A 15,321-nucleotide genomic window follows, 5' to 3' on the forward strand; every position below is an offset into this window, starting at 1 on the left:
CTGTTGCCTTCCGTCTTGATCTTCCACGGGTTTGGAAGATACATAATGTATTTCACAGATTTCTCTTAAAACCATATGTCCAGCCCACGGTACCCTCCTCTTTGCCTCCTCCTCCGATTTTGGTTGATGGCAATCTGGAGTTTGAGGTTTCCAGAATTGTGGACTCTCGCATTGTCCGCGGTTCTCTTCAGTACCTCGTTCATTGGAAGGGTTATGGTCCTGAGGAGAGGATGTGGGTTCCGGTGTCGGACATTAAAGTCACTCGTCTCATCAGGGCATTTCATAGGGCTCATCCTGAGAAGGTGGGTCCTGGGTGTCCGGAGTCCACCCGTAGAGGGGGGGTACTGTCACTACCAGAGCTTTGGGACGTTCTCACAGCTCTGTTTCTCCACCCCTGTGATGATTTCACTACTAGAGCTGGGAGGAGTTCTCACTGCTCTGTTTACTTTTGGTTTCCTTCCTCCCAGCTGTTCCTCATGCTTTTTTTATTTCCCTCTCTTTATATCACCCCTCCTCCTATTGTAGGGCGTGGATTATAGTTCTCATTTCAGATGTAGCTCTTGCTTTAGTATCTTCACTTGTAGCTATCAGTTCACTGGACCTGTGTTCTGCTGCAGCAAGCACTCTGGATATTGCCAGCTGTCCTTGGATCCGTCTTCTCTGCGGCTGCAACACCTTCAGCTAAGTGTACAGACATTTTTGTGTACCTGATTATTTTCTGACTGGATCTGAGGTGGCCACGGTTCCCTCCATATACTGAGTAGGGCACCGGTGGCCGTGCCCCTTCCACTATTGTAGGGGTTACAGTGGTCATCAGTCTTAGGCACGTGGGCATGCCTCGTTCCGCCATTTGGATCCGGGCATGTGCTTTAGCAGCATAGGGAGAGCTTTGAGGGTCGGACAGGGGTCACCCTTTATCTTCCCTAGTTTGGGTCCGGTCAGTAGCTCTTTTACTGTGTATACTGTTGTTGCTCACATACAGCCGTGACACCTGCCCTTTGATGGACGTTTATGACATGTGGCACTTCGTCTCAAAGTCTCGCACAGTAGCACCCTGTCTCCTCCGCGGTGAGGCCTGTTTTTCAGCATCTTGCTTTGCTGCTTTTCTGTGCATGCGCCAGACAAGAGCACCGTCGGAAACAACATGCGAGAAAGAATAAGGTAATGGGCCACGTGAAAAGTCGAACATCCAGATGTCAGGTTCAATAAATACAAATTCTCATTTTAACACACACATTTCTTTTGGACTGCCTGACCGAAGTAATCCACTTTCACATTAACAATTGGAATGGAAATAATTATGAGAAAGAGACTAAGGACCGACACAGATGAGAAGGGCCGGGTTGCTGGGGGAGGGGTATTGACTACTAGTTTCCAGGTCTTGGCTCCATGTCCTACTGTGGTGAGGATCAGTTCCATCGAGGACTGTCTTCAGAAAGTAGAGCAAAACACAGAATGGGCTACTTTCACACCAGCGTTTTTGCTGGTCACGATAATACATTGACACACATTGTGAGTCATGATGGATCCGTCTTGCGCCGCACCACTTCGCGGACAGAGAAACGCTGCTTGCAGCACTTTTTTGTGTGCGTCATTGGAACGGGATGCATTCTGGAGCACTCCGCTCCCTTCAGTTCAGTTTTGTCCCCATTGACAATGAATGAGGACAGATCTGAAGCGTTTTCCTCCGGTATTGAGATCCTATGACGGATCTCAATAGCGGAAAGGGAAAACGCAGATGTTTTCATCCGCGCACGGGGAGAAGCAGCTGTGGCGGTGCGGGGACCATGAGTGGTGCAGGTAAGTGGGTTGTGTGAGGGGCCCGGCATATGGGGGGAATTTGTTAGTTTCAGAATAACCCATTTAATATCAATACCTTTACATATTTTTACTGTGGGTATTATGTTGCTGTTTGGTCCTGTTTTTATACTTGTTCTCCGGGTGTTGAGTGTCTGTAATCCTCTAGATGCACCCGTAGCCTTTCTGATTGTATTGACTTGGGCTTCACGTTTCTTAAGTTACTAATTGTATCATATGGTATAAGATCCTTTTTAACAACGTTGTACCCAAATCTCATTGTAGACACTCACCCCCCCCCCCCCCCTTCCCTTCTCCTCATGGATTCAGGATGTGGTTACGCCTTTGATCCTTTCCATTACCTGTCTGTTCGTTAATGGAGTCCTGCCCGAAATGTCCATAAATATAATCCGATCAGCAATATGTTGCTGGCAGATTTCTTGCCTTTTAGACTAAACCCAGGAACCTTGGGCGATGGACGTGGGAGGCCTGGAATCTGTCTCTGTGCTGCTTTCAGGCGCTGCCTCTGTTTTTGCCAAACCGGCTATTTTTCTTTGGCCATTACTTAAGTGAACTTCAAAGTTCTCGCCAGGATTCTTTTGAGGATTGAAAGTCATTTGTAAATGCCAGTCACCGGCATGAGAACTAAGCAGGGTCTAACATGGAGTTTTCTTTCTGTATGTGGAGGGTTTCGATGCTTGGGTGTGAAGTTCGACGTAGGAGTCTGTGTATGCTTGGAATCATAGAAGCCACGATGAGAAATGGAAAGGTTACGACTATTATGATAAAACCCAGAATAAAACATTTTCATTTTCGTGATGTTTTCTTTCTGGTTTGCCAGCTCTTACTAAGGGGAGCTGAAGAAAGGAGTTTCTGTATTAGACGGTCTTAAAGAAGCGTGGACGTCTTGACATTTATTGCAGTAGAATAAGCCGTTGCCAGAAAATTCAAGTGGAGACCTTATTGTCCGGCTGTAAATCTATAAAAAGCTTCAATAATGAATGTACTGTTATCCTCACCAGCTATAGGAATCGTCTGCATACACATTCGTTTGTTCAGGCTGCCCCCTTGCAATGTGTTTGCCCATGTCATACCATGGCGCACTGCCAGTGAGTCTCCATACACAGCACCCATCCAAAATCCTACTCCTACTGATTAGGGACAAGCACCCTGAAACCGCGGTCTACAGATGGATATTTGGCTTGGCTCTTTTCCCGTGTCATGTTCCAAGAAAAGTCTGATTTTGGCTTATGGGGAAAGAGATGGTTCCCCTTCATTGGGAGATACTTCTTTGCATTGCCAATTGGTCTTCATACCATGGAACTCTTCCAGTAAGTCTCCATACACGGCTGGTCTCTTTAAGGACAGCCTAAGCTTGCCCATGTACAGCCATTAGTGTTCCTTAATAGGATGACTGACAGGAAGTCCAGGATGATCCCACTATTATCATATTTCCCTCACCATAAGACATGCTGGACCTATGACGTACCTAGGTTTTAGAGGAGGGAAATTGGAAAATTTAAAAATTATTTTTCGTCAGACCTCTCATCAGACCCCCATATCAAACCTCACACTATATGAAGTCAGTGCAGTGCGGGCCTGAAGAAGACCAGGAAGCGGTGAGTATAGCGCTTCATTCACTACTCCTTATGCTTACTGCATACTAGCTTACTAGTGTTCAGTTTATAAGACGCACCGCCATTCCCCCCCCCCCCCCTCCCCACGTTTAAGTGCGTTTTATAAAACTAAAGATGCAGTAATTCTTTATCTCACTGGTTTCCAGTTCTGAGACCTCCACAAACACTTCATTACATATTAACGTGTCAAGCAAAACGATTAGAATTTTTATATGCTGGTCTTGGTTAAGAAAAAAAAAAATTCTAATACACTGGCGTAAGATGCAAAAAATGTATTAGGAGGTGCAGGCGTCTTAATAATTACAGGGCGTCTTAGAAGCTGATGTAGATTTCTGGTGCAAGTATCATTACCAGGATTTTCAGGTCATTCATTTTAATCTGTATAGATTGGGCGATTAGTAATGTACTTTACTTACCCGTGTTGGTCTGTGTATCGGGATCGGAATGCCGGTCACATGACACCATCCATTAAACAAGTTGGTCCTTCCACAGATGTCCCGTTCACTTCTCGTCTGTCAGTATGGACTAAAATATGTATGTCCACATCTGTGAAACGATTGTTGACCAGACGACCTCTTTCAGCTGCTGTTTGACCATCTCCCTGCTTCTAAAAGCTCTTTTACGTGGGCTGATAATCGACGGAACAAGTGCTCATTGGAACCCCAGGGCAGCCATCAGCTCACAACCAAGCAAATATTCATTTGATGCCCAATCAGATCGTTTGTGAGCAGAAAATTGCTTGCTGGTTGGCAGCAGACCTCGTACAATCATATTGACTATCATTCCCCCCCCCCCCCCCCCCCCCCATATGTAGTATCTATCGGCCGGTCTGAAGGGTCTTAAATCGAGCACCAATTGACTTGATATATGATTGTTTCTCGTATAACGCTGGCATCTGCCCATGTAAAGTCATCCTGGTGCGTATGGCGGCCACCTTTTAGATGTTTAATGGCTCTTGTTCTAAAATATCAACCTGTTAGAACAGAGGGTTGTTTGCGTGAGAGATGGAAAAGATTGCGAGGACATGGTGGCCGGTGTGTCTCCTCACGCTCCGTAAATGGCTTTCTGCTTTACGAGGCATCTTTATAACCATTACTTATCAGGCAGTAAAAATGTACGACCGCCATAGAGCGTGCTAAATGGAGAGGCGTCTGCCTAGTAATCTTTAAGTACGGTGCTGAGGTTGGAGTCACCCATGCCGTCTTTGGTGCAGCCTATTGAGCCAAAGCCAGGAGTGAATTCAGAGGGGAAGGAAAATGCAAAGAAAGCACTTGTTCTTGTATGAACACCCACATACAGTATACCATGTATATACAGTACAGACCAAAAGTTTGGACACCTTCTCATTCAAAGAGTTTTCTTTATTTTCATGACTATGAAGGCATCAAAACTATGAATTAACACATGTGGAATTATATACATAACAAACAAGTGTGAAACAACTGAAAATATGTCATATTCTAGGTTCTTCAAAGTAGCCACCTTTTGCTTTGATTACTGCTTTGCACACTCTTGGCATTCTCTTGATGAGCTTCAAGAGGTAGTCCCCTGAAATGGTTTTCCAACAGTCTTGAAGGAGTTCCCAGAGATGCTTAGCACTTGTTGGCCCTTTTTCCTTCACTCTGCGGTCCAGCTCACCCCAAACCATCTCGATTGGGTTCAGGTCCGGTGACTGTGGAGGCCAGGTCATCTGGCGCAGCACCCCATCACTCTCCTTCATGGTCAAATAGCCCTTACTTTCAAAGTTTTCCCAATTTTTCGGCTGACTGACTGACCTTCATTTCTTAAATAATGATGGCCACTCGTTTTTCTTTACTTAGCTGCTTTTTTCTTGCCATAATACAAATTCTAACAGTCTATTCAGTAGGACTATCAGCTGTGTATCCAGCTGACTTCTCCTCAACGCAACTGATGGTCCCAACCCCATTTATAAGGCAAGAAATCCCATTTATTAAACCTGACAGGGCACACCTGTGAAGTGAAAACCATTTCAGGGGACTACCTCTTGAAGCTCATCAAGAGAATGCCAAGAGTGTGCAAAGCAGTAATCAAAGCAAAAGGTAGCTACTTTGAAGAACCTAGAATATGACATATTTTCAGTTGTTTCACACTTGTTTATGTATATAATTCCACATGTGTTAATTCATAGTTTTGATGCCTTCAGTGTGAATCTACAATTTTCATAGTCATGAAAATAAAGAAAACTCTTTTTGAATGAGAAGGTGTGTCCAAACTTTTGGTCTGTACTGTATGTATACTGGTCTAGTGGTCCTGAACATGAGGACCTCTCTGGCGTTTCCCGACCAGCTCTACTTTTTGCCGCCAGCAGGTTACATAATGATATGATACACTCAGCATTAAAGGGGTGTTGGAGCAACTTATATTGATGACCTATTCTCAGGATAGGTCATCAATATCTGATCGGTGGGGGTCCAACACCCAAGACACCCGCCATTCAGCTGTTGGACGTGGAGGCAATGCTCTATGCAAGCGCCGCTTCCTGGCAATTTCACTGCGCGTCATTTCCTGTGGAGCCGTGCTGTAGTGTAATTACAAGTACTCGCTCCATCCAAGTGAACAAAGCGAGTACTTGTCATTACATTGCGCCACCATAGCTTTCAAGGCGAAGTGCAGTCTTATGAATGGGAAGCATGGAACGCCTCCATTCAAACAGCTAATCAGCGAGCGTCCTGGGTGTCGGACCCCCACCGATCAGATACTTATGACCCATCCTGAGGATAGATCATCAATATAAATTGCTGCACAACCCCTTTAATATAGGAGCATCAGGCACTTGTCCTGAATTCAACTGTATTGCCTTCCTTAGACAATGATAGAGTTTCAAACTGAAGCACTGTGGTATATGGTTCTGCTGGGGCGGAATTTAGTGCCGCACTGTGGTATATGGTTCTGCTGGGGCGGAATTTAGTGCCGCACTGTGGTATATGGTTCTGCTGGGGCGGAATTTAGTGCCGCACTGTGGTATATGGTTCTGCTGGGGCGGAATTTAGTGCCGCACTGTGGTATATGGTTCTGCTGGGGCGGTATTTTGTGCTGCACTGTGGTATATGGTTCTGCTGGGGCGGTATTTAGTGCCGCACTGTGGTATATGGTTCTGCTGGGGCGGTATTTTGGGCTGCACTGTGGTATATGGTTCTGCTGGGGCGGTATTTTGTGCTGCAATGTGGTATTTGGTTCTGCTGGGGCGGTATTTTGTGCTGCACTGTGGTATATGGTTCTGCTGGGGTGGTATTTTGTGCTGCACTGTGGTATATGGTTCTGCTGGGGCGGTATTTTGTGCTGCACTGTGGTATATGGTTCTGCTGGGGCGGTATTTTGGGCTGCACTGTGGTATATGGTTCTGCTGGGGCGGTATTTTGTGCTGCACTGTGGTATATGGTTCTGCTGGGGCGGAATTTAGTGCCGCACTGTGGTATATGGTTCTGTTGGGGCGGTATTTTGTGCTGCACTGTGGTATATGGTTCTGCTGGGGCGGTATTTTGTGCTGCACTGTGGTATATGGTTCTGCTGGGGCGGTATTTTGTGCTGCACTGTGGTATATGGTTCTGCTGGGGCGGTATTTTGTGCTGCACTGTGGTATATGGTTCTGCTGGGGCGGTATTTTGTGCTGCACTGTGGTATATGGTTCTGCTGGGGCGGTATTTTGTGCTGCACTGTGGTATATGGTTCTGCTGGGGCGGTATTTTGTGCTGCACTGTGGTATATGGTTCTGCTGGGGTGGTATTTTGTGCTGCACTGTGGTATATGGTTCTGCTGGGGCGGTATTTTGTGCTGCACTGTGGTATATGGTTCTGCTGGGGCGGTATTTTGTGCTGCACTACGGTATTGCTGGCCCAGCCCACCTTCTCTCAGTTTGTACCCTTCTACTACATGGGGCCATTTTTACTTTTTTTCCTAGGACTACCGGTACTTTAAGTTCCCGGTCCGCCCCTGGCTTTGTGTACCTCAAATGTCAATGAAGCGGATGACTGCTTATTGAATGGATTATTAAACGCCTTGCGTTGCGTGAAGGTAACGTGTCCTTGTGGATAAAAACATTAACGGATTCTCTCTATTCAGCAGTTCATTGTTCATTATTTTTCAGGTTTGGAATCGGACATTCTTTGTGCTTTGTAACCTTCATCTCCGTGTCGTTATACAGTGGCGGTCAGAACATTATTCCGTCTTTTTCGCTCCCTTTGTACGTTTGGAGAGGGGACTTCAGTAATTACAACCCCCAGTGTGAGATCTAATAGAGGCCACTCACAGAAGGCCCCGGTCTTCTCGCTTCGCAGGACTCTGCCGACCAATTATCGAGTGCTGTTCCTGCGAGTACACTTGTTATTTCTCTATATTATAATCTTGGGCAGTCATGGACTCATCCGGATATTAAAAAAGCAATAAAAGAAGGGTCTGATGTGTTACAGGACTAGCAGCTAGTGGTGGGATTATCGCTGCGCTGCTGGGAGAGCTCGTATGCGGGGTTGTTACTTATTGTCTCTGCAGCGTCTGCCATTATACATGTGCGATCATTAATGCGGAACAGAAGGCATCGCGGCTGTTATTGGCCAATTGGCACACAGTTAATGATATCTGCACCCCCGGACCCTGCTCCGCTCTCGGCACTACTCCTCCAGGGGCGCGTCTATAATATTTCCTATGACACATACCCAAAAAAGGACCATCCCAGTGATGGGAGTCAAATTAGGTGAAGTGGTAGGTTTCATCAGATCTGCTGTAAATTGCGATCGTTCTGGTATGTAATCCCATTTAACCCATTGTTTGGGGCTTCAGATCCCACTTTGATGCTTTATAGATCTTAGAGTTAGCGTTTCCGTACTCCCACAATAATGAATTTGAATTTTAAATGTCATGTGTCTCGGATAAAGTTTCACTTGGTAATAATAATGGAATCCTATTATAGCGGTGGTGACTTCTTATTATTTTTTTGTATCCGAATCCTAGCTCTGTAGTGCCACCTATAGGCGGCTGCCTTGTAAGTCATCGTCAGCCTTCTGGTTATCAGCCACACCAGAGGCATCCATCCGTTGTCAGTAGCATTACGGAGTTGTCGATATAGGACTGACCTTGCCATACCCATAAAATAATTACACGCAGACCGTCTGCAGATTCAGCTGAATTCAGAGAGACGTGATGGCGGTCTGATATCTGTGTTGGTCGTACTGAAAAGAACGGTGAATACTACTAGAATAAGCTAGAACTGCCCTTGATCCGGAGATAAATATGTCTGACAAATCTTAAAGGGGTTTTCCACCTTTTAGATATTGATGACCTTTTTCATCAGATAGGTTATCATCAATATCAGGTTGCTGGGGGGAAGACACCGGACGCTCCCACCGATCAGGGGTTTCCTGAGATTTTTTTGTGAAAAAAAAAAGAGAGAAAATGGTCCTCTTTGGCGATGGACCCTAAAATTGTAATTTATTGCACATAAATCATTAAAAACAATTAAAACAATAAAAACTGACAAGCAGAGGGCGACGTGTTTCGGAGGCGGTACACCTACTTCCTCGGGCCTGGGCACTCTGTTCATTGTGTTGTCTGGATAGGTTATCAGTATCTGTTCGGTGAGGACCTGACACCCGGGACCTCCGGCGAAGAGGTGTTTGAGAAGGCACCGGAGCTCGGAGTAGTGCCGCATCCTCCTCGCAGCTCACCAGGCACCGTGCCGTACGTTGTATAGCAGCAGTGCTTGGTATCACAGCAATGGGGCTGAGCTGCTCCTAGGCCACGTGATCGATGATTGTGACGTCACTGGCCTAGGCAAAGCTGCGAGAAGGCCGTGAAGCTAACGCGAGTGCCTTCTCAAACAGCTGATCGGCGGGGATCCCGGGTGTCTGACCCCTACTGATCAGATACTGATGGCCTTTCCAGGGGAAAACCCCTTTAAGAGTAGCTCTAGCCTAGAACTAGACAGCTCTGTCCGCTGTGTAATGGCTGGAGCTGGTTCCGTTAAAGTGAATCCACTACACAATGTACAGAGCTGTCTAGTTCCCACGCTAAAGCTAGTCTGAAATAGCTGATTGGCAGTGGTCCAATACCCCACCCATCGGACATTGATGATCTGAGGACAGACCGTGCTTCCCGAACCACAGGCCCCCTGGTTACACACTGCTGTTTTACTATGTAACGCTGCAGCATATCAGGGAAGAAGCCTGAACACAAGCCAGGAATGGGGTGAAGAGTCTCTGGGGTGACCGTTTGCTGCCGTCTTCCTCCCATCTGTGCTTGATTGACCTGTTTCTTCATGTACATAAGGAGAGATTTGTCAGTAAAGCTGGGCAGGGAGAAGGTGTCCATTAACCACTTAGGTGACGCTTCAGCAGTTCTTTGTGACCAGGGAGCCTGTGGGTTCAGGCAGCATAAAGCTCCTGACAGCTTCCCTTTTAAAGGGGTTGTCTCAATTTAGTAAGTTGCATTTATCATGTAGAGAAAGTTAAATACAAGGCACTTGCTAATGTATTGTTATCCATATTGCTTCCTTTGCTGGCTGGATTCATTTTTTCATCACATTACAAACTGCTCGTTTCCATGGTTACAGACCACCCTGCAATCCATCAGTGGTGGTTGTGCTTGCACATTATAGGAAAAAGCACCAGCCTCTCTGGTGGCCGGGACCGTGGGAGTGCACAAAGGCTAGTGCTTTTTCCTATATTGTACAAGCAGGGCCACCGCTGATGGATTGCAGGGTGGTCTGTAACCATGGAAACAAGCAGTGGATAATGTTTAAAAAATAATAATTTGAATCCAGCCGGCAAAGGAAGTAATATGGATAATAACAATATATTAGTAGGTGTCTTGTATTAACTTTCTCTACATGATAAATGCCACTTACTGAAGTGAGACAATCCCTTTAAGGTTCTATTGTCTGTCCTTCTGAGCTTGACCTATTTTGCATATTTTTCGCAGGTAATTGTATAGGTATATACACTGGTTAGTGGGAGAATGGCCTCTTTGGCCAAATTTTTTATTTTTTAAATATATGTATAAACCTTGATAAGCTGATCACTGGGTGTCCTACTGTGCGAATGGGACATTCAGCAAGTTTCTCAGCTTGGTCGCACGGATCCAATAAAAATAAAAAAAAATATGTGTGAATGTCATATTTTCCCAAAGTACTGGACTATAAGACGCATCTAGGATTTTGAGGAGGAAAATGAGAAGAAGAAAAAAAAAGTTTAATCACACCTCAGATCAAACCCCCAAATCAGACCCCCATTCTTCATCAGACCACAGATCAGACCCCAAGCTCCATCAGGCCTCAGATCAGACCCCAAGCTCCATCAGGCCTCAGATCAGACTTCCCCACCCTCCATAAGCCTCAGATTAGACCCCATCAGACCTCAGATCAGACCCTCCCAACCTAAGATCAGATCCCCAATGAATCTCGGATCAGACATAAGTTTATTTTTTTAACTCACTCGGTCTGGCTGGCACTGCCACTCTGCAGATCCAGGACTCACCACTTCTTGGTCTTCTTTCGGCCCGCGCTGAACGGTGACCTGATGTCTCACAGCGTCAGGTCTTTTAGTGCACTCAAGAAGACCAGGGAGGGTGAATACAGCCAGGGCAGCGCTTCCTGTGCCTCCTGCATGCTGATGACTGCTTCCATAATGGAAGCGGTCATTAGCGTTTGAACTATAAGACGTATTGCCATTTCCCCTAACTTTTTTTTGGAGGAAAGTGCGTCTTATAGTCTGAAAATATGGTAGTTCCATTGAGGAGTCGCTATGGGGAAATAAGCTCTTGGGACAAGTTCACACAGGAAGGATTTAACGTAGGTTTTGGTGCAGATTTCATTCTGAAATCTGTGTCAAATTCACCCATAATCTGCATTCCATTCTCGTGAATTCGGCTTCTGCAACCCGATTTACAGGATAGAGAAAAATTCTGGTGGGAAAAAGATCTGCAACAGTAAGAGGCCTGCTGCAAACTCCTCAAAGAGGTCAGTGGATGAGCCCAAAGCGGATAAGCCTCAATGAACTGGACTGATCGGAGTGTGGATCTGCGGCATTTCACACAGTACTTGTGCAGCCTTGGTTTTCTGTTTTGGGTCATATTAGACAAGTGTGAACATACTCTTATGCATACATAATAACAGAACACGTTTCCCTTGGCAATACAGTAGGATTATCTGCGCCAGCAATGTAGATTATCATCTCACTGTTTCAGTTTGACCTCTGACTTTACTCCTTTATTGCAGCCACGTTTTGTTCACGCCCCCCCTCCCCCTCCACTATTGTTATGCTGCACGCGTCTGTACTCAAGGCCAGCAGTCCTTAATGTACCTCCGGGCCTTTTATTATACAGCCTTGAAGTGCTGCTAGGAAACATGACATTTTTTGTGGTAGCCGTAGTCATGGCAAGTCATATAAAAGAATTTGCAGGGACTTGCATTCAGCTTCGGGCCTGCTCGAGCTGTGATTAACCTCAGGTCAGGACCTGAAGGACATGGTGGCTGTGATCATAAGCACATTGCATGTGTGAATCTCACTTGCCTAATGTGGCAGAGAGCAATGATGCGTGGTGGGCTATGTGCGATTCCCCCCCCCCCCCCCAGGATTATGTGCCGTATAGTCTCATTCTCGATATATCATAAATTGAATCTTCAAACATGCGAAGGGGCCGAAGCTCCGTGCCCTGTTATTTCTGTCCACTTCTGGTCGGCTGTATGAATCCATCCACCCATCGCGGCGGTGTCAGAGAGCCGAAATTGAATAAAGGGTCGCAGCGATCACCTGAGGACTTCTGCTCCTTGGTGGGGGTCTCGGCAGAAATTACTAGGACATGTCAGAAGTTTGGTAAGATGATAGATCTGCACAAACTTGGTGAAAATGCCTAGAGGAGCTGGAGTAGAAGATATGTAAAAAGGCATTTCTCATCACAGGCATCCCCTTTAATATGAGAGACCCCCATGATAATCACCTGATTGACACGGGTCCTGTTTATGAGTCCCCCAGAGCTACAGGGACATGTACCGGGACTATCAGAGGGAGATGCCCTGCATGTTTGGGGGTGGGGTGTCCCAAGCCGATGACTCCCCTTTTTGATATGCTTGTGCGCTATTAAAGGGGTTGTTCAAGTTGCCTTTTTTATAACCGAACTACGGGAAGGCAGTTAAAATAGTAATAAAAAAAACAACTTTAAATGGAACCTGTCACCGGGATTTTGTGTATAGAGCTGAGGACATGGGCTGCTAGATGGCCGCTAGCACATGCGCAATACCCAGTCCCCATAGCTCTGTGTGCTTTTATTGTGTAAAAAAACGATTTAATACATATGCAAATTAACCTGAGATGAGTCCTGTCCCTGACTCATCTCACGTACAGGACTCCTCTCAGGTTAATTTGCATATGGATCAAATCAGTTTTTTTTACACCATAAAAGCACACAGAGCTATGGGGACTGGGTATTGCGCATGTGCTAGCGGCCATCTAGCAACCCATGTCCCCAGCTCTATACCCAAAATCCAGGTGACAGGTTCCCTTTAAGTACTCATATTCTGGAGGTCCCGCTGATCCAGCGCTGCCTCATCTTCTTAGGGTACTTTCACACTAGCGTTAAAGTTTTCCGGTATTGAGTTCCGTCACAGGGGCTCAATACCGGAAAAAAACGCTTCAGTTTTATCCTAATGCATTCTGAATGGAAAGCAATCCGTTCAGTATGCATCAGGAGGTCTTTAGTTCAGTCCCTCTTACGGTATTCGGCTAAAATTCCGGAACACTTGCCGGAATGCCGTATCCGGCATTAATTTACATTGAAATGTATTAATGCTGGATCCGGTACCAAGTATTCCGGATGCATAGACCTTTAAAAATGTGTGTGTGTGTGGTGGGGGGGGGGGGGGGGGGGGGGGGAATAACAGATTTTCCGGATAACACCGGAGAGATGGACCCGGAGTTTCAATGCATTTGTCAGCTGGATCCGGAAACAAATGCTGTCCGTTTGCATATAGATTTCCGGATCCGGCAGGCAGTCCCGGCAACGGAACTGCCTGCCGGAATCCAACAACGCGAGTGTGAAAGTGCCCTTACCTCTGGGCTGCAATTGTAACTTTTTTTTTTCGCTGCAGAGGTGACATCCTGTATACAGCTGCAACCCATCACTGGCCTAAGCGGTCTCGTGCCGTACACTGCTGAGATCAGCGATTGCATGCAGCTATATACGAGACATAATAGAGCCGAATCAGCACGTCATGGTTGCAGCTCTGCTGAGAGGACGGAGCGCTGGATCGGTGGAGCCCCTGGAAGGAGAAGTTAAAAAAAAAAAAAAAAAAAAAAAAATGTATCTGCCCACCAGCAATTAGTCTGTAATATTGATAATTTTATTAATAATCAATAAAAAATGATTCTGATAAATTTTAAAAAAAGCAATTAGTCTGTAAGAAAGTTCAACTCTTACAACCTCTGTAGGGCATGTGGGAAGGGTCTTCATGATGAGGCAAACCAAGAACCCAGATTAAATGGTGGTTTTTAATATTCAGTCTAGATGACGGATACCTGTTCACCTTGTTCTGACTGTTCTGTCTTCCTCCTTTTTGTCTTGCAGTAACGGACGAGGACAACGTAAAACGATATTTTGCCAAGTTTGAAGAGAAATTCTTCCAGACATGTGAGAAAGAGCTTGCCAAAATCAACACCTTTTATTCAGGTAACTGGGATGGGACAGAACATGGGATGATATGGGCAACCTGTACCTCTCTCTTCAAAGGCTTCGGGGGCATTTTTTATGATTGCATTTTATTCATTTTGGGCTAAAGATAATTTTTTTCGATTGATCTTTATTAAAAATGTTCAGCTGTTTCTGAGATACAAGTGTTAAAAATCAGTCTGTCTGCGAGCTGCCACAGTTAGTTTTCTTTGAATCCAGTTGGTTCAGGTGTAGCTCTTCTCTCTGATCTTCTGACCTCATAAACACTTGAGCCATTTTTTTTGCAGATTGATAAGAATTGAGCTATGATGAGTGTGTATGAGATCAGGAGATCAGAGATAAGAGCTACACATGAGCCATGGATGAGGGGGATTCAGAGAAAACTGACTGTGACAGCTTGCAAACAGACTGATTTTTAACCCTTGTATCTCAGAAATGGCTTAACATTTTTAATAAAGTCAAATTAGAAAAATATTTAGCCCAAAAAAAGTAAAATTCGAACATAATTAATATTTTTTTTATAGCCTTAGGATTGGCATCACTGCATTGTGATTCTCGTGACAGAGCTGTTGCTTGCACTTCTCTGATATTAACCCCCTATTTTCAATGATGATCTTGTGCTTCATTACAGAAAAGTTAGCAGAGGCTCAGCGACGCTCGGCTACCTTGCAAAATGAACTGCAGTCTTCACTGGATGCACAAAAGGAAAGCAGCCGGGTGCCAGCCCTCAGGCAGCGGAGAAAGGCCCTCCTTACCCTCTCACATGAGGAAAGAGTCCAGCACCGAAATATTAGGGACCTGAAACTGGCTTTCAGCGAGTTCTATCTCAGCTTAATTTTACTGCAGAATTACCAGGTACAAAATGGCCGCCAAGTCTAAAGAACTGCTTATTTCATCTACAAGGAGAAAATGCTTACTAAGCTCTATAGTTCTGTGGGTCTTGTGTCTAAGAAATGTATGTCCTGTCCACGGCTATCAGAATGTCTGCGATGGGAATAACCCTTCAAATGGGTCGTAACTTATCGCATGCAGCAGTGTGCTCAAAAAATGGAAAAAAAAAACAGCCATCTCTCAAAACACTTCAGACCAGCATATCCGCTGCACTGCTGAAGGATGCTCTTCATTTATGAGACGGTGCGGCTGTCCATGAACCTAGGCTGAAATCTTCGGCTGCTCTGAACTGGTGCAGAATGAAAACTGCCGTATAACCGTGCCA

At 45.5% G+C, this 15,321-nt stretch overlaps 1 protein-coding gene across 1 annotated transcript in view; it reads left to right on the top strand.

Moving 5' to 3' along the window:
- XPR1 (xenotropic and polytropic retrovirus receptor 1) overlaps positions 1–15,321 on the top strand; it is a 125,119-nt gene that overhangs the window by 92,112 nt on the left and 17,686 nt on the right. The window contains exons 3-4 of the mRNA XM_040407097.1: positions 14,004–14,105; positions 14,737–14,960. Of these exons, the coding sequence (XP_040263031.1) occupies positions 14,004–14,105; positions 14,737–14,960 (326 nt within the window). The remainder of the gene's footprint in view (positions 1–14,003; positions 14,106–14,736; positions 14,961–15,321) is intronic.

Source organism: Bufo bufo, chromosome 9, assembly GCF_905171765.1.
Source record: "Bufo bufo chromosome 9, aBufBuf1.1, whole genome shotgun sequence".
Lineage (NCBI taxonomy): Eukaryota > Metazoa > Chordata > Amphibia > Anura > Bufonidae > Bufo > Bufo bufo.